The sequence below is a fragment of the Oncorhynchus nerka genome, linkage group LG13 (assembly GCF_034236695.1).
Source record: "Oncorhynchus nerka isolate Pitt River linkage group LG13, Oner_Uvic_2.0, whole genome shotgun sequence".
NCBI classification, from domain to species: Eukaryota; Metazoa; Chordata; class Actinopteri; order Salmoniformes; family Salmonidae; genus Oncorhynchus; species Oncorhynchus nerka.
The window spans coordinates 30,053,152-30,073,311 of record NC_088408.1 but is presented as its reverse complement, the minus strand read 5'-3'; the positions used below and the strand labels follow the sequence as shown (position 1 = coordinate 30,073,311).

At 44.7% G+C, this 20,160-nt stretch overlaps 1 protein-coding gene across 2 annotated transcripts; it reads right to left on the bottom strand.

Moving 5' to 3' along the window:
* Positions 1-3,573: 3,573 nt before the first annotated feature.
* Positions 3,574-19,412, bottom strand: tmem63a (transmembrane protein 63A). Of its 2 annotated transcripts, none has more exons than XM_029676569.2 (23): positions 19,307-19,412; positions 18,638-18,795; positions 18,405-18,484; positions 18,111-18,189; positions 17,997-18,034; positions 17,744-17,886; positions 17,087-17,138; positions 16,853-16,961; positions 16,687-16,757; positions 16,344-16,424; positions 15,564-15,687; positions 11,988-12,121; positions 11,564-11,719; positions 10,952-11,105; positions 10,430-10,536; positions 9,784-9,870; positions 9,599-9,664; positions 7,191-7,353; positions 6,885-6,990; positions 6,636-6,803; positions 6,358-6,473; positions 6,224-6,271; positions 3,574-5,618 (listed from the first exon to the last, which is right to left on the bottom strand). In XM_029676569.2, exons 2-23 carry the CDS (start codon positions 18,785-18,787, stop codon positions 5,478-5,480), a joined length of 2,373 nt encoding a protein of 790 aa, XP_029532429.1. In that variant the 5' UTR covers positions 18,788-18,795; positions 19,307-19,412; the 3' UTR covers positions 3,574-5,477. The 2 variants fall into 2 exon arrangements, with proteins under 2 accessions (XP_029532429.1, XP_064882395.1); XM_065026323.1 differs by having other exon boundaries at positions 18,405-18,455.
* Positions 19,413-20,160: the final 748 nt, after the last annotated feature.

Genomic DNA, 20,160 nt, shown 5'->3' with positions numbered 1-20,160 from the left:
TGTGTGTGCGTGCATCAATGGGTTCATGTCCCTCGATCTGTGTACTTACGTACTTATATAAGATTCATGTCATGTACATAAATAAGTGTGTGTATATAGCCCATATTTTATATATATTATTGGATTGCCATATTTTCCCACCATCGTAACTTTATAATGGAAGATGGGGAATTCTCAATGCCAAAGGTACACTTTCTTATACAGATGTCTTTAGATCTATAAGCCATAACAGCAGCACAGGAGCTGAGAGGGCCTTCATGAGTTAGAGCACTCCTATGACCCTAACTCATCATAACTTACCAGCTCAAGACAGCTTCTCATCCTCTCACCCCTGAGTCTGTCTGAGATCTCACGAGGTGCATTTGGGACCGGAAAGAGAGCAGAGAGGATGTAACAGAAAGGAAGAAGAGAGGTATTAGGGAGGAGATGGGAAGAGAGGGATAGGGGTTGAAGAGTGGGGATAAAGAAGAGAGAGATACTATATGGAGATAAAGCAGGGAAGTCTGCAGGGCAGCTTTTTGTAGCAGGAGTAGCAGGAAACATGAAGAATGTGGGATGGATGATAGAGGGAGGAAATATACACTCAAATCATTTGAAGTTGTAGCACTGTGGGATGTTGCAGCACTGTAACTTCAGACTGTTCTGTCTTGGTGAATGTTAATGTTCTACACATCTGGCAACCCTTTGGGAACAGTGCTACAACAGCGGCCCCCTTAGGTAGCAGGGGTGCATGCCCCTGATAGCAGAGATTAGATTGAAACACCCTCTCTTAAAAACAAGAACGCCATCTTCTCATTCCTGCTGAACATGCCCCCTTAAATCACTTGATTCGTTCTTTCAATACTGATTTAGGCTCAGCCCTCCCTACATCTCTCCTAACCTTTACCATCACAAGCCGAGCAACAGAACTGACTCTGAAGCAGTTGTTAAGGCTAAGTAGGTAACCCTGTTCTCATAAATCCTGCTCTGTATTCGCTTCCCCTTCTTTCCTGGCTGGCTGTTCCCATGCCTTCCGCGGGCCACCAGAACATTACCGTTTCCAGGGATCTATGCGTTTGGTGTAATTGCCGAACAAAAGGACCTGGCAGGCCGGAATCACATGCTACCGCCTTGGTGGAGACTGGAGACTTCAGCCCCCTCCCTCCCTCCCCCCATTCCTTGTCCTCCCCCTGGCCCCGACCGCAGCCAGAGAACACAAAGAGACCGAGTGGGGTGACTTCTCCTTTTCCTTTTGTCCCCACAGAACAGCCGTGCATGTGCACACACACTCTCACACAAACTTACACAAATATATACACAGGTGCAGCTTCACATTCTGCATACTGTACATGCAAATGAGCAGGTGCTCACACACAGTCATACCCAAACACACTAACGAAAACTCCTATGGCTCAGTTGGAAGAGCATGGCACGTGCAATGCCAGGATTGAAGGTTTGATTCCCGAGACCAACCTTACATCAAACAAATTCTGTAAGTTGCTTTGTATAAAAGTGTCTGCTAAATGAAACATCGCCCCCACCTCCCTGAACTTGGTGTTGGTGGGCTGTGGTCCCACTCCTCTGGGAACCTCACCTCCCAGGCGACCAGCGTTGCCAAGGAACTAATCCTGAGGGACAAAAGGTGGGAAGGGTGTAGAATACGATGCCTCTGTAGCATCTGATTGGTTGGCATTGGGCCACGCGATCGCCTGATTGGTTGGAACTAAGTTTAGATAGAAACTCACAGGGTCAGAGGTCAGATCCATCGATCATTGCGGTGACATGAAGGAAGAGTGATCCCCCCATGGAACTAACATGGTTTATTCCCATTCAACACACACCAACCCTCCATCTTGCAATTACTCTCCCATGTCCCCGACCTTGGAGAAACATAAGCCTATAGGCAACGAAGCATTCAAAGATTGCGGAAGAAAGCCGACTGGCTCGAGAGACTATCTTGCGATAGGCCATGGGTAAGTTCTTTGCCCTGAGCTGAGAGAAGACAGAAACAGCTAGAAAAGAGAAAGAGGGAGAGAGATTACTTATTAAAGAAGTGTCTGTGGTGTAATGAAGCACAAATACACAATGCCAAGAATGTGGTGAGGGCCCTGGGTTCCATGAGTTTGTCTCACACACAAGTACATAAGCACATGTGCGAATGTACACACACTTACACGTACTCGCGTACACACTCCTTGTAGCAGTAAATCTGGATTAGCAGTGGATAAATGTCTTGATCCAGACTAGGACTGTAGCCCAGTCTCAAATGCTCTGTGATCCCCTTTACATGGTGAATGATACGGCCTTGCCCGACACCTACAGATTAAACACAGCAACATGGGCTGTGTCTCAATATTCTCAATCAATGGCTTCCTCTCCCTCATTACCAAAGAGATTGTGCGTGGGTGTAAGTCTTTTGGCTCTGCTTTGGTCCATATCCCACCTCAGTATGATCAGCTAAATTGATTGAAAAACTTTAGAAAAAAATTCTCACATTGACATATTCACACTTTCACACACTCCTTCTGCTGCAGCCCAAACCCTACTGTGTCAGAACCGAGGCACTGTGTTTGCGGTCTGACCGCTGGTTAGTCCTCGCTGTGATGTTTGGACTGCTTCTTGACTGCTGGGTCTGGAGTAGGGAGGTTCCCAGGCTCCTTTGCTCCTAACTCCAGATTACTTCTGCTCTACTGAGCTGGCAAACAACTGGTGCTTTCCTCTCTGCTCACCAGCAATACCTACTATCACACACACACACACAACATGCACCTACAAACACACATATCAAGCATAACCAGCAAGGTCACCCGTGATACAAGTCAGTATCTGACATCGATCCATGTCTGAGAATGTCAGGAGATGAGGTGAAAACTGGCCACTAGGGCAAGAGTGAGCAATGTTACCTTCAAGTAGGTTTTTGGTTGTAGGCCGTGATGGTGGATGGGTGTAAGCACCGGCCTCTGATTCCAAAGGTTGCGAGTGTGAATCCAGCGATAGAAAGTTGGTTTTTATGTTTTTGTTTTAAGCCTATCCCAAACCTGAACCATTCAGAGTTAATGTCTAACCTTAAGAATTTGGAATTAATGCCTAAACTGAACCTTAAACACTTTGACGTTGAGAAACATGGATGAATGTCTAATTTTGACTTGAGACCCGGTAGAGTATAACACCAATTCCAACACCTCTCCAAGGGGGAAAGACACACACCAGACAACAGACGTCCACTCTCACACACATCTCTTTCCCAATTCATCCGTAGAGCTTGCAGATGACCTGCAAGCAATTAGAGCCCCCGCAAACTCTCTCACTGTCCCAAAACTCATGTTTCTTCTCGTGTGTGAGTGTCATAAACAAGCATAGAGATCTGACTGGTAGTTAGCACATTTGCTATTATGAGTTGCTGAAGCAAATTATTGCCTGTAGTCTCAATGACTCTTTAATTGTCTTCTGGGTGTTCAGCTATCCAATTACCCAACCACACTCCAAGGAGGTACAGGCTAACACCAGTAATCCATTCTGATGAAATCTACTATTTATTACCCACTCACCCACACTCTCCCTTTCTCATTCACCAACACACACACAACCTTAACATAACGAGGGAAAATGTTTTTAATTCTTGTGCAACTGAAAATCTCTGTCCAACAAACAACACCAAACAAACCTGATAACCCATGTGCTCCTTGAGCGTCCAACAGTATAATGTATTGAGGGCCCCCTAAGTGAAGGTGTATGCATGTTTGTGTGTAGTTATTCACATTTGTTCAGTACATGTGCTAGGGGTGAGGAAATGGTGTCAAAGCTTAATACTGCCAAAAGTTATTTCCACGTCTCTAGAGTTGCCTGTTACACAATCTGTGATTACATGGTGAACTCGCCCTGCTTTACGTTGTCTCTTTGTCCATGATTGAGAGCCATTGATTGCAGAGCTGAGCGCTCCAGATCACCCCTGGACTAAAGTTTGTTTTGCAGATTACTCTGTTGGTTTAAAGAGGCTTTTGGGGGAACTGAACTGTATTATGTACTTCTGTGTGTGTATGTATGTCACAGCTAATTAACAGTGAATTAAGTGTCAGTGGTAAAACTACAAAATCAGGATGTACCAATTTGAAGTAAGCCAATAAGAACCACTTCTGCAGCCCGCTATTGTTCCTGATATGTTCCATTCACCCCCCCCCGCCCCAAAACAAGGTGAATTTACACTGATCCTAATCTAATAACAAAACCCTATTTTTCTGCTCTGTGAAAAGCCTCCACCCAGATATCTGGCGGGCTTAGCACTTCATTAATCGGCCAATCACTTGTAATAAAAAAAATGTCCTTTTGAAAACTGAGGCACCCTGGTGAGAGAGAAGGCTGGATGCAAGGGGATCAAAGAAAAAAAAAGTCCTGTAGTAACAAGACACTGTTGAAGCTACTGCTAAATCCTAATAGAAAATCTGTCATGCAGTGCCCCTATGGCTATGGACACTTAATAGTTACTTACATATTAACTTATTCGGTACAAAATCTCAAACACTAATAATGACCAACAAACTATCATAATGTATCAACCATTTAACATTTTAAAGCAATATATTTAACACTGAGAAGTTCCATGCTGTTCATATTCACATAAATAGGCCTACTCTCATTCATCGTCAATAGTTACGTCAATTCATGTTCAGATTGTGTTATGGTTCAAAATCCTGATAATAAAAAAATCTATAATATGTTAAATATATCAGCTTAATATAAAACATTTGTTAAAATGATTCAGTCAAAATGAAATAAAAGTTCCTTGCCTAATAATACAAAAACTATTTGTAAAAAATAGTTTTTGTATCATCAGACCTTGAGGTCCAGATTTGAAAGGCCCTGGTTCAGTACAAGTAATTTAAGGTGGACACTAACTGCCATGCAACAAGAGTGCCCTCTGTTGGTCAGAGAACCAAAATGCCTTCTATTCTGGCATCCTGGATATTAAAACGCAAACTCAGTGGAAATGCATGGAATGGCAGTTTTTCCCAACATTATGCTATAAAAGCAATTTTGGTTAACAAAAGAAAAAAACTGTATTGGTGCTGAATAGTCTTTAGCCAAGGCAGTCCTCATAGGAAGGTCTTAGGAAAAGGGTCAGATTTGGGCATTTCTGACAGAAGGCTTGGCTCCTGAGTGGCTGCCAGCTCTCAGTGGAGCCTTGGCAGAGTTGTCTCAGGAGGCCCGTAACAATTTATTCTCTCCTCCCCTCCTGGAAATAATCACTGATGGAGCACTATTGAATAAGTGAAAGCAAAGGCTCTACTTGGACCAATCTATTGATATCAGACACATGCTATGCTAAGCTTGATGAAAGGAGAGAGAAAGGATGCATTTTAGGGGTATTTGAAGGGCCTGTGTTGGATGGTACAGCAATAGATTTGGGGATAAACTCCCCTATGCCATCACCTCAGTTCTGAGACTGGATGCCTCCAGGACTCATGGAAAAAAATCAAAAAGAAGGGGAAGATATTTTAAGTTCAGGGGTTCATCAACAGTTCATCATCTACTGGGCTCTGACAGGATGGGCTGCTGTCTGTCGTCCCATATGACTGGGGGGTTTTACACCCATCTGGTGATGTGGCGGGGGACTCGGTTCTAAGCACCCTTGGAAGGTAGACCTGTGGACACAGAGACAGTACCAGTCAAAAGTTTGGACACACCTACTCATTCCAGGGTTTCTTTATTTTTACAATTTTCTACATTGTAGAACAATAGTGAAAACATAAAAACTATGGTACTGTACATGTGCAGAAGGGAGAGGGGGGAAGGGATACCTAGTCAGTTGCACAACTGAATTAATTCAACCAAAATGTGTCTTCCACATTTAACCCAACCCCTCTGAATCAGATGTTTGTGTGGCTGCCTTAAATCAATGTCATCGCCACAGGGGAAGCAGTTGTTGGGGGTTAACTGCCTTGCTCAAGGGCAGAACGGCAGATTTTTCACACCTTGCCGGCTCAATGATTCGAACCAGCAACCTTTCAGTTACTGGCCAAACACTCTTAACCGCTAAGCTATCTGCCGCCTAGATTGAGAGACAGAAATAATATACGATATGTTCTGAATCTCTTAAGTTGGCTTTTGTTTCTACGATTCATATCCTCATTTTTGTGAAAGAACTGGGCAGAACTGGGAGGGGTACCACCATATTGCTTCCCCCCTTCCAAACAGATTTTAACTTCCGTCTATAAATTCATGGTGAAGGAATAAACCTGTTACTGACCATGTTGCTGTCCGCCAATCCATCCAAGGCATCCTCATCCTCCTTCAACTGCAGGTAGAACAGAGACTGTTAGTGTCTAAACACTAACACACGAACACCACACGAACACCACACACACCACACGAACACCACACCTTGTAGTTGTGAGGGCTGAGGTACTTGAAGTGTCCGAAGCAGGTGTAGCTGATGCAGATGCAGACAGTTACACACAGGACCACCAGAGTGAAGAGAGATGTGTCCGCCATGAACCCTGACCCAAAAACACATACAGAAGTGTGAGGATACATTAAAAATGGTGCTTTAACTCGAGCAGGTAACTCCAGGGAAACAGCCAAGTTAGAAGAAGAAGAAGGGACATAAGTAAGCCTCCTATGTATGAGAGCTCCAGTAAACATCCAGGCGTGTGCGTTACCTGTCCGGAGGACGGAGAAGAAATAGAGCCAGATGAGGCAGATGATGGGTGCAGCCAGGGCTTGATTGACAGCTCCCAGGTGCACCTGTCTGTCCAGGCGGGCGGGCAAGTAGGCAAAGTACAGGTTGTGTTTGTCCACTAGATGCTTCAGCATCAGGTACAGCAGACCTGGACACACAGAGGAGAGGGAATGTAACTTTAGGTCAAGGTCAGCAGTGGGTGTGTGTGTGTGTGTTGCCCATCACTCACCGAAAGGCACTATGACAGGGCAGGTGATGCTGTAAGCCATGATGACAGTGAACACACACAGGGTCCACCCATACATGGCTCCGTACTCAAACTCATACGCTTGGTTCTGCAGACAGGACAAGGTTAAATCACACATCATCTGAACTTCATCCATGACTACATAGATAGAAAAGGTCAACATTGAGCTGATCATTCCATACTAACCATGGATGACAGATTGTTGTCTATTTCTGTACTGTATATCTCGATCTGAACTTCCTGTAACGTTGAGCCCTGATTGATACAGGGGCGGAGTCTTAGTCTCACCTGTTTGACATACTTCCTCTCTGCGGCGGAGCGAGCCAGCGCCATGCGGATGGTGTAGAGCAGTAACCCTGGCAACCGCAGCAACTCCATCCCAGAGCCCACCAGGCCCGCCGTGATGACATAATTCACAAAGAACGCCCCCTGGTCAGGCAGGAACACACACCTGAAGGAGGAGGGGGGATATGAGGCAAGGGAGAGAGAACGAGATAGAGAAATGGACACAATAAATGAGATGCTAGTTATTATACAGGGACGCAGTAAATGAGATGCTAGTTATTATACATGGACACAGTAAATGAGATACTAGTTATTATACACGGACACAGTAAATGAGATGCTAGTTATTATACACGGACACAGTAAATGAGATACTAGTTATTATACACGGACACAATAAATGAGATGCTAGTTATTATACACGGACACAGTAAATGAGATGCTAGTTATTATACACGGACACAGTAAATGAGATGCTAGTTATTATACACGGACACAGTAAATGAGATGCTAGTTATTATACACGGACACAGTAAATGAGATGCTAGTTATTATACATGGACACAGTAAATGAGATGCTAGTAATTATACACGGACACAGTAAATGAGATGCTAGTTATTATACACGGACACAGTAAATGAGATGCTAGTTATTATACATGGACACAGTAAATGAGATGCTAGTTATTATACACGGACACAGTAAATGAGATGCTAGTAATTATACAGGTACACAATACTTTTTTCAAGTAACTCACAATTTTCCCTAAAAATACGTTTTTATTCTTTATTTCACTGTTACTATAACAGAACCTTTGTTATCGACTCAGAACTTAATATATCCGGGGGGGTTTTAAATCAGAAAATAAATAGAAATGGCATTGATAAAATTATTGACACCCTTTACTTAATATTTATTCGCACAGCCTGTGGTCAAAATAACTGTAATCAAGCGCTTCCTATAGCCATCGATGAGCTTCCTGCACCTCTGTACTGGCAGTTTGGCTCCCTCTTGGGCAAACTGTTCCAGGTCTCCCAGCTTTGAAGGGTACCGTCTACAAACTGCTGTTTTCAGATCTCTTCACAAGTTTTCAATGAGATTTAGATCTGGACTCATTGCTGGCTACTCCAGAACAGTCCGGCATTTGGTCTTGAACCATTCCTGGGTTCTTTTTGAAGTGTGTTTGGGGTCATTGTGCTGCTGTAAGACCCTTGACCTTTGACGGAGACCCAGCTTTCTGACACTGCTCTCCAAAATCTCTTGGTATTCTCCAGATTTCATGATGCCATGTACCAGCTCAAGACACCCAGTAACAGAGGAAGCAAAGCAATTCCAAAACATCACTGAACTGCCTCCATGTTTGACTGTAGGGAAGGTGTTCTTTTCTTTGAAGGCTTCATTTGGTTTTCTGTAAACATAGAGATGGTGTGCTTTACCAAAAGCTCTATTTTGGTCTCATCTGTCCACAGGAAATTCTCCCAGAGGGATTTTGGCATGTTCAAGTGTGTTTTGGCAAATTGCAGTCAGGCTTTCTTATGTCTCTCTCTCTGCAGTGGGGTCCTCCTGGGTCTCCTACCATATAACTCCCTTTCATTGAGTTGGCAACGGATGGTGTGAGTTGAAATGATCGTACCTTCTGTCTGAAGGGCAGCTTGAATCTGTGTGGTAGATGATCGCGGTGCTTTCTCCACCATTCCAACGATCCTTCGGTACAATCTTCCATCAAGTTCTCTCTTGCGGCCACGTCCAGTGCGGCTGGCTACAGCGGCTTGGGCCTTAAAATTCTTGATAACATTACGTACGGTGGAAACAGGAACATCAAGGTCTCTGGTGATGGACTTGTTGCCTTGAGATTGTCCATGCTTGGCTACAATCTTGTGTCTGACCTCCTCTGATAATCCTCTAGTTTTCCTTCTTCCTCCATGCTCATTGAAGTACACAGTGACACAAAACAGGAGAAGGAGTCCTTTTCTCTGTTCAAACTGGTTGAATGAGTGATGTTTATATTGCAGGCACCAACTCACCACAAGTGAGTTCAATTCCAAAGTAAAGGAGAATCACATGCTTGAAATCTAATTATTTCTAACTACTTCTAGAAGGTGCCAATAATATTGTCTGGGCCATTTTAGGACTTCTTTGTAGAATAAGCTAACATTTAGTAAATTATTCAGATTTGTTTTTCAGTTGAACAAAACAAAGGTGTGGATACCAAAATGTGTTTTAATTTCAACCGTTTTCTGTGTATTATTTGGAAAAAAGTCCACGGGTGACAATATTATTTGGCCACGACTGTACATGGACACTTTAAATGAGATGCTAGTTATTATACATGGACACAGTAAATGAGAAACTAGTTATTGGGAGAGAAAGAGAGGCAGGTCAGAGGCATAGATAAAAGTGTATCACTCACTCAAACCTTAGCTTCCCATCAGCCAGAAACTCTTTGTCAAACAGCCAGCGGAAGAACACAGCCAGACTGTGGTTAGAAAAGAGAGCCAATCACATAAGATGAATTACAGAAACAAAAACATGATTTCATATTTCATTGATTATCTGGATTGATCATTAAGTGATCAGGGTGGGGTAATTAATTACCTGGTGAGTCCAAGAGAGGGCAGGATCAGAACCATGAACAGGAGGAAGATGTACAGCTTGTGCATCATAATCAACTGCTCCCTGGACCTACAGTACATAGATAACAGTGGTGGAAAAAGTACCCAACTTTCATACTTGAATAAAAGTAAAGATACCGTAAAAGAAAATGACTCAAGTGAAAATCATCCAGTAAAATACTACTTGAGTAAAAGTCTAAAAGTATTTGGTTTTACTTAAATATGAAAAGTAAAAACATAAATCATTTAAAATTCCTTATATTAAGAAAACCAGACGACACGATTTTCTTGTTTTTATTTTATTTTACGGATGGTCAGGTGCATAGTTCCACACTCAGATAATTTACAAAAAAGGCATTTGTGTTTAGTGAGTCTGCCAGATCAGAGGCAGTAGGGTGAATTAGACCATTTTCCTGTGCTGCTAAGCATTCAAAATGTAACGAGTACTTTTGGGTGTCCGAGAAAATGTAAGGAGTAAAAAGTACATCATTTTCCTTAGGAATGTAGTGAAGTAAAAGTTGCCAAAAATTCAAATATTAAAGTACAGATACCCCAAAAAATGGCTTAAGTAGTACTTTAAAGTATTTGTACAGATACAGTGTGTCAGTGAAGTTACTGTGTGTGTGTACCTGTTCCAGTGGCACTCTCCCAGAGTTGAGTAGTACACTATGGTGGGCAGCAGGGCAGAGAAGGACCACAGAAGCAGAGTGGGGAAAAACTGACTGACCACAGCACTCTGTCTCACACACACATACAAACAAACAAACAAAGACATTACATGGTAGCATACAAATCAAAACTAATTGAATACACAGCAAATGGCTCCCAAGTGGCACAGCGGCTTCTCAATGCTAGAGGTGTCACTACAGACCCGGGTTCGATCCCGGGCTGTATCACAACCGGCCTTGATCGGGAGTCCATTAGTGCAGCGCACAATTGGCCTAGCTTCGTCCGGGTTAGGGGAGGATTTGGCTGAGGTAGGCAGTCATTGTAAAATAAGAACTAGTTCTTAACGGACTTGCCTAGTTAAATAAAGGTTAAATGAGCACCAGCATTCCTCTGGCCTCGTCACACCAGCATTCCTCTGGCCTCACCAACCAACCAAATACAGTTATATTCTATTTTATTCTAGTAGATGGTGACTGACTCACGTTGAGGTAGTAGATGGGCTTGGTGACGTTGAACTTGTCCATGGTGCTGATGATGATGGAGGGAGTGGTGAGGAAGGTGAGGAGGAAGAAGAGGAAGAAGTTGAGCAGCAGGCATCGGACCCACCAGCGGAAGCCCTGCACTGAAAGGTTGTCCCTGGGACAGAGAGAGAGAGGTACGGAGGGAGGAGAGAGAGAGGTACGGAGGGAGGAGAGAGAGAGGTACGGAGGGAGGAGAGAGAGAGGTACGGAGGGAGGAGAGAGAGAGGTACGGAGGGAGGAGAGAGAGGTACGGAGGGAGGAGAGAGAGGTACGGAGAGAGGAGAGAGAGGTATGGAGAGAGGAGAGAGAGGTGGAGGGAGGAGAGAGAGAGGTATGGAGAGAGGAGAGAGAGAGGTATGGAGAGAGGAGAGAGAGAGGTATGGAGAGAAGAGAGAGAGGTATGGAGAGAGGAGAGAGAGGTTTGGAGAGAGGAGAGAGAGAGGTATGGAGGGAGGAGAGAGAGAAGAAAACAGAGCAGAAAAACAGGAAGAGAGGTTATTTTCAACATGATAGAATATACTGTACCATTGTTATCAAACATCACACTGTAGGTTAGGTTATAGGGGGACTCACCAGTACACATTTCTGGGATGAGGGGCATAGTCAACCCTCCAGTTCCTCACTTTCAGAGTCGCGCTACAAGACGAAGGCTGGGGCTCTCGGCCACACCCACACCTCACTGCACTGTCCCCATTTCCACAGTCCAGGGCATTGAAGTCCTTCAGAATGCTGAGGGGAGTGAGTGACAGCTGTCAATCATCATGTTTACATAACCCAGGAAAGTGGATACATCAACTAATATTGTTTCCACTAATGATGGTACAGTCATCAATTCCATGTTAATTCTCCTGTTGGGTCGGAACAAAAGCCTGCACTCCCTGAAGCTCTCTAGAGCTGGGGATGGTGAGAGACAAAATCTAAGGTTGGAGAATCATTTCCATCATTATCATCAATATGACACTTAGCCCCTCACCAGCCCCAGAGATGAGAAACTCACTATGTGGCCATTGCCTCAGACTGCAGAGTGACGAAGACCATCCCTAGAGGGTGCTGTGGCACAAGCTCTTTCTGCGTCCTCACCTCCTCCAACAGACCTGCCGCTTGACCACGGAAGTACTCTATGGCATCTACCTAGAGCCACAGAAAACATACATACATAACATACAGTGGGGCAAAAAAGTATTTAGTCAGCCACCAATTGTGCAAGTTCTCCCACTTAAAAAGATGAGAGAGGCCTGTAATTTTCATCACAGGTACACTTCAACATGACAGACAAAATGACAAAAAAAATCCAGAAAATCACATTGTAGGATTTTTAATGAATTTATTTGCAAATTATGGTGGAAAATAAGTATTTGGTCAATAACAAAAGTTTATCTCAATACTTTGTTATATACCCTTTGTTGGCAATGACAGAGGTCAAACGTTTTCTGTAAGTCTTCACAGGGTTTTCACACACTGTTGCTGGTATTTTGGCCCATTCCTCCACGCAGATCTCCTCTAGAGCAGTGATGTTTTGGGGCTGTTGCTGGGCAACACGTACTTTCAACTCCCTCCAAAGATTTTCTATGGGGTTGAGATCTGGAGACTGGCTAGGCCACTCCAGGACCTTGAAATGCTTCTTACGAAGCCACTCCTTCGTTGCCCGGGCGGTGTGTTTGGGATCATTGTCATGCTTAAAGACCCAGCCACGTTTCATCTTCAATGCCCTTGCTGATGGAAGGTTTTCACTCAAAATCTCATGATACATGGCCCCATTCATTCTTTCCTTTACACAGATCAGTCGTCCTGGTCCCTTTGCATAAAAATAGCCCCAAAGCATGATGTTTCCACCCCCATGCTTCACAGTAGGTATGGTGTTCTTTGGATGCAACTCAGCATTCTTTGTCCTCCAAACACGACGAGTTGAGTTTTTACCAAAAAGTTATATTTCGGTTTCATCTGACCATATGACATTCTCCCAATCTTCTTCTGGATCATCCAAATGCTCTCTAGCAAACTTCAGACGGGCCTGGATATGTACTGGCTTAAGCAGGGGGACACGTCTGGCACTGCAGGATTTGAGTCCCTGGCGGCGTAGTGTGTTACTGATGGTAGGCTTTGTTACTTTGGTCCCAGCTCTCTGCATGTCATTCACTAGGTCCCCCCGTGTGGTTCTGGGATTTTTGATCATTTTGACCCCACGGGGTGAGATCTTGCGTGGAGCCCTAGATCGAGGGAGATTATCAGTGGTCTTGTATGTCTTCCATTTCCTAATAATTGCTCCCACAGTTGATTTCTTCAAACCAAGCTGCTTACCTATTGCAGATTCAGTCTTCCCAGCCTGGTGCAGGTCTACAATTTTGTTTCTGGTGTGAGTGTGACTGTTTGAGGTTGTGGACAGGTGTCTTTTATACTGATAACAAGTTCAAACAGGTGCCATTAATACAGGTAACGAGTGGAGGACAGAGGAGCCTCTTAAAGAAGAAGTTACAGGTCTGTGAGAGCCAGAAATCTTGCTTGTTTGTAGGTGATCAAATACTTATTTTCCACCACAATTTGCAAATAAATTCATTACAAATCCTACAATGTGATTTTTTGGATTTTCTTTATCATTTTGTCTGTCATAGTTGAAGTGTACCTATGATGAAAATTACAGGCCTCTCTCATCTTTTTAAGTGGGAGAACTTGCACAATTGGTGGCTGACTAAATACTTTTTTTGCCCCACTGTATATACACTGCTCAAAAAAATAAAGAGAACACTAAAATAACACATCCTAGATCTGAATGAATGAATTATTTGATGAAAAACTTTTTTCTTTACATAGTTGAATGTGCTGACAACAAAATCACACAAAAATTATCAATGGAAATCAAATTTATCAACCCATGGAGGTCTGGATTTGGAGTCACACTCAAAATTAAAGTGGAAAACCACACTACAGGCTGATCCAACTTTGATGTAATGTCCTTAAAACAAGTCAAAATGAGGCTCAGTAGTGCGTGTGGCCTCCACGTGCCTGTATGACCTCCCTACAACGCCTGGGCATGCTCCTGATGTGGTGGCGGATGGTCTCCTGAGGGATCTCCTCCCAGACCTGGACTAAAGCATCCGCCAACTCCTGGACAGTCTGTGGAGCAACGTGACGTTGGTGGATGGAGCGAGACATGATGTCCCAGATGTGCTCAATTGGATTCAGGTCTGGGGAACGGGCGGGCCAGTCCATAGCATTAATGCCTTCCTCTTGCAGGAACTGCTGACACACTCCAGCCACATGAGGTCTAGCATTGTCTTGCATTAGGAGGAACCCAGGGCCAACCGCACCAGCATATGGTCTCACAAGGGGTCTGAGGATCTCATCTCGGTACCTAATGGCAGTCAGGCTACCTCTGGTGAGCACATGGAGGGCTGTGCGGCCCCCCAAAGAAATGCCACCCCACACCATGACTGACCCACCGCCAAACCGGTCATGCTGGAGTATGTTACAGGCAGCAAAACTTTCTCCACTGCGTCTCCAGACTGTCACGTCTGTCACATGTGCTCAGTGTGAACCTGCTTTCATCTGTGAAGAGCACAAGGCGCCAGTGGCGAATTTGCCACTCTTGGTGTTCTCTGGCAAATGCCAAACATCCTGCACGGTGTTGGGCTGTAAACACAACACCCACCTGTGGACGTCGGGCCCTCATACCACCCTCATGGAGTCTGTTTCTGACCGTTTGAGCAGACACATGCACATTTGTGGCCTGCTGGAGGTCATTTTGCAGGGCTCTGGCAGTGCTCCTCCTGCTCCTCCTTGCACAAAGGCGGAGGTAGCGGTCCTGCTGCTGGGTTGTTGCCCTTCTACGGCCTCCTCCACATCTCCTGATGTACTGGCCTGTCTCCTGGTAGCGCCTCCATGCTCTGGACACTACGCTGACAGACACAGCAAACCTTTTTGCCACAGCTCGCATTGATGTGCCATCCTGGATGAGCTGCACTACCTGAGCCACTTGTGTGGGTTGTAGACTCCGTCTCATGCTACCACTAGAGTGAAAGCACCGCCAGCATTCAAAAGTGACCAAAACATCAGCCAGGACGCATAGGAACTGAGAAGTGGTCTGTAGTCACCACCTGCAGAACCATTCCTTTATTGGGGGTGTCTTGCTAATTGCCTATAATTTCCACCTGTTGTCTATTCCATTTGCACAACAGCATGTGAAATTTATTGTCAATCAGTGTTGCTTCCTAAGTGGACAGTTTGATTTCACAGAAGTGTGATTGACTTGGATTTACATTGTGTTGTTTAAGTGTTCCCTTAATTTTTTTGAGCAGTGTGTATATATATATAAACAGACACACATTCTGTATCACTCACCTGGACAAAGCATAATATCACATTACAGTCAATAAAACATACACAAATAGTACCTTAGGAACAACAGAGAGAGTATCATCTGTGTGAAATGCCTGACACGATGCTCCACAGTCACTCACTACAAGCCCCATCAGACTGAAACACCCATCTGGATACACCGACCGAATCTCACTGCTCCTAACACAGCCCAGATCCCGCAACCCCTCTCCTGGCTTTCTCTTGGTATTGTCCCTCTCACCTCCTGACAGTTGCGGGTGCGGCAGCAGCAGAGGTGACCACATAGACGGGGGTTGATCACCTCCCTCTGGCCCCCTCGCTGAAGTACCCGCTCGTAGTAGTGCAGGTTCTTCTCTGCTCGCTTCCTGAGAGACAGAAAACAACAGGATTTAGTGTAAACGAAAGCTAGGGAAGGATCAGTCAGTCAATCCAGACTGCTATATCTGACTACATGTCAGATCAGAAAGAACTACATGCTATGCATTTCTTTAGCGTGGCGTTACCGTGGCAGCTTGGCAGCGTGACATTACTAGGGCAGCGTGACGTTACTTGGCTATCGTGATGTTACCAGGGCAGCTTGGCAGCGTGACGTTACTTGGCTAGTGTGACGTTACCAGGGCAGCGTGGCGTTAACGGGGCAGCGTGGCGTTAACAGGGCAGCGTGGCAGCGTGACGTTACCAGGGCAGCGTGGCAGCGTGACGTTACCAGGGCAGCGTGGCAGCGTAACATAACCAGAGCAGCGTGGCGTTACCAGGGCAGCGTGACGTTACCAGGGCAGCGTGGCATTACCAGGGCTGCGTGACGTTACCAGGGCAGCGTGACGTTACCAGGGCAGCGTGACGTTACCAGGGCAGCGTGACGTTACCAGGGCTGCGTGGCAGCGTGACGTTACCGTGGCAGCGTGACGTTACCAGGGCAGCGTGGCAGCGTAACATAACCAGAGCAGCGTGGCGTTACCAGGGCAGCGTGGCGTTACCAGGGCAGCGTGACGTTACCAGGGCAGTTTGCCAAAGCACCGACCTTTCCTTGTCCAGGTGCATCAGCTGGGCCACATCATATGTCAAGTGCACTTCACACACACGGCAGGTAGGGTAGGCCTCACTGCAGAACAGGCAAGGGGGAGAATAGAGGTGAGGATAAGGCACAGGGTCTAAATATATACAGGTACATGTATGTCCAATGTTCATCCTTGTAAGCCATTGTCTGCCCATTGAGGCAAGTTATCACTAGTCAAACTGAATCACTTTTATTACCATGGTGAAGACAAAGACACTACAGGTGTGGGTGTATGTTCAGAAGACAGGGTTAGTGGGTGAGTGTGGACCCCCCATGTTGGGAGAATGGTGCGGTCCAGTCTACTTACGTAAAGTGGGTCCTGATGTCCTCTTCACTGGCTTCTTTGGGGATGGAAGACGCAAACAGGGTGTTTCTGGTCTACGGGGGCAGCAAAGCACACATCAGTATCAGTAATAACTACTAGTGAGGGGATGAACTGTTGGTTTTGTGACAGATGGAACAGAGGAACTGACCAGCCCTCTGCCCATGCCCTTCATCTGGGAGGTGTGTCGCCTCAGCAGTAACACTGTCAAGATCAGGTAGATGACTGCAAACACTGTGTGTATCCACAGCAGATTATTACTGAGGAAATCATAAAAAACAAACGGTTACCTAAAGCATTAAGCAACCATTATAATGGAAGTTCATATTATATACAATGAAAGAACCACACCTACATACAGACACATGCACGAACACACACTTACTCCTTCTGAAGATTACCCACAGTAGTCCTTCCGAAGTTGTACGGGTCATTTCCTTCAAAAAATAACATATCACACTTACATTTCCTGAGACTGTTAAAACATGTCATTATAGCAGGATAAGAGGACTGACAGCAATGTTGTTGTTGATTACAATGTTGAAAGAGTAAATGTAAAAGAACTCTGCAATAGTTATGCTTCAGTCAGTGGTAAGTAACACCATTGTGTTGAAAGAGATTAACTTTCACTGCCACACATCGGTGGTAGGTAATGTCGTACAAAAGAGGATGTTTATACTCTCGGTCTCGCTCCGGCAGAAGTGAGACATAGCAACGAGACAATGTTGTGTGTACAGCGTGATTAGCATGGCAGAGTGTTATGTTAAACACTGTTTATACATCTGTTATGTGTGAGTAAAGTTTGAGTTGTTGTAAGTAATGTCGTTGTTACATTTATAATGAAGCACTGCCTAGCAGTGTTGTGTTTGGGTTCACATTGCATTGTGAGAGTGTAATACAGTGAGGTTCTTATACAGTAATATTGAGAGTTTTGAAACAACGTTGTGTTGACAGGGTGGCGTTTGCATTATATTAGTGTTGTGTTGACATGGTGGTGTTTGCATTATATTAGCGTTGTGTTGACATGGTGTGTCACACCCACCTAGCAGGTTACCAGACAGGTTGACAGGCAAGATGACAGTCACGGAGATGACGGTAACCAGCACCAGGAGGGTGATCAGGTGACGCTGGAAGGACAGGTAGTGGACAGCGTCGATCCCACAACGCGCCTTCACCATCTCCTCACTGGAAAAAGAAACACAAATTGAGGGTGCAACCTCAACATACGAAAACAATGACAGTCCCGCCCGCCCGCCCCAACCACCCACAGAAAGAGAGAGAGCAAGAATACTCACTCCATTCTGATGATGTAGGGGAGCCAGGAGCAGCATCCCTAGAGAGGAAAAAGAAAGATAAAGATGACTATTAGATGGAGTTGATGATGGTGATGATTACAACATCTCCCTCACCAATTCGTGCTCCGGCTCCTCCACGTTGGACACACAGGACGACATTCTCCCATAGCGGCGGTGTGATGTCTCACTGAACCTGAAACACAGACGGCTAAGGTCATCATCATTGGGACAGGACAGGCGGGTCGGGGTCAATAGGACACTTATCTCTATAGACAATTAATTCAACTATTGGCAGGCAGTAACACCCACTGCAGAATTATTTGTAGTCATATGCCTTTAGGTAGGTGTGTTTATATTGTTTTTCTCAGGTTTCAACAGGAAATTATACTGTTTGATGTCATAACGGACCCTTCCCTGTCAGAGATCAGCGCCAGACGGCCATAGTCCCACAGCTTCCTCCTGATGACGGAGAAGAGGATCAGCAACGCCTGAGACAAGTACACAACAACAGAATGAGGAAATGGCTTGATTTGTGTGCATGTGTTGTGTAACGCTATCCTATTAGGGTTTGGAATCACCCTTATGTGGTCATATGAGTTTCAGTATGAGTGTCAGTTCATGCAACACACACACACACACACCAAGAAGAAGCTGAAGTCCAGCAGCAGTACAACAGGCACCCCTCCAAAGTTGTTTCCCTTGAGGACGGTGCTTTCTGTGGAGCTGAAACAACTGCTATTGTCCACATGATGTGCACTACCGTTTTTCACCAGCCCCCACCAAGTGGACATCACAGCAGCTGAATAAAAAACATTGTTCATATCAAGATTGTATCACAATGTTACATGTTACAATGTGTCCGTTCAACGAAATGATAGACAAGTATTGGAGACTGAGCATTACATTACAACATTTATTTTTAGTTTTATCAGTGACAGCAATATTTTGTATCTCTGAAATTAGGTTAAGTATATATCATCTCATTGACAGTGTGTCACGCGGGTCAATCCCTGAACAGCTGTTAGCTTCACGTAATGTTTTGAGCACGTAGTTAGCTAACTAGCTATACATTGCAATTACTTCCCTGTTATAACTTAGACATAAACACATGATAAAAATAGTTTGAGACAGCGAAAAGTTGACAAATCCCTCAAACGCAAGCTAAACTAGTACATATAGTCTAGTGGTTGCTAAAACAAGTGTCAACATTAACTTCCGCATTTCATTGTTTTTGTCTCGTCTCCAAAATGTTACAACACGATTTAAAATGCATCAACCTGATTTGGCAAGACTGCTGAAGACAAACATACCTGGGACAGCCTCTGATACCCGAAATTACGGGGACAAAACTTTTAGCGGTAATAACACAGATAGGAACAACAAGGTTGTCGTCACTGGACCTTCTTCTATAGGATTTTGTTGGCGGATCGGATCGAACTTTTAAATGCCTACACCGCCTCCTACTGTACTGGAGTGTGAGCCCAGTCATGGCCTACTTACTTACTTTAAACCGATATGCTCCTGCACCATGCCAACGGCCTGGGAGAATGGGACAGCACCCCTCAACACATCCTGTAACTCTTCTGGAGTCAAATCTTGTATACCCTAAAACTTCTCTGCAGCTGCCACTACAACCTTGATTTTCTGTGATTTACGTTACAGTTGATAACCATTGCTATGCACGCTAAGAAGCCAACCTTACTGAAGCATAAATCATCCGTTGCCCTATCCCTCGGTGCTGGCACACATTTACTACTCACTGGGATCCACTCAGGATCCCTTGACTCATCCCCCTCTACTTTCTTCACTGCCTCAGCATATGACACCTTCTGCACAACTCTGACTCTGGCCACTTCAAAATGCCTCTCTCACACTGAACCCCTTCCAATCCCCAGAAACATGAGCACCCCTACAGTTTACACAGACAACTTAATACACCAAAACTACACAATCCTGCACACTTCCCACATCTTGGAATCTCCCTCCTACACACTGCTGAAACGTGACCATAAATGTTGCACCTGAAACAGCTCAGTGGATTCTGCACACAATCTCTAACTGGAAAACTGATATATCCTAACATGACTCAAATGTTAGGATATAACATATATATATATATATATATATATATATATATATATATATATATATATGTGTGTGTATA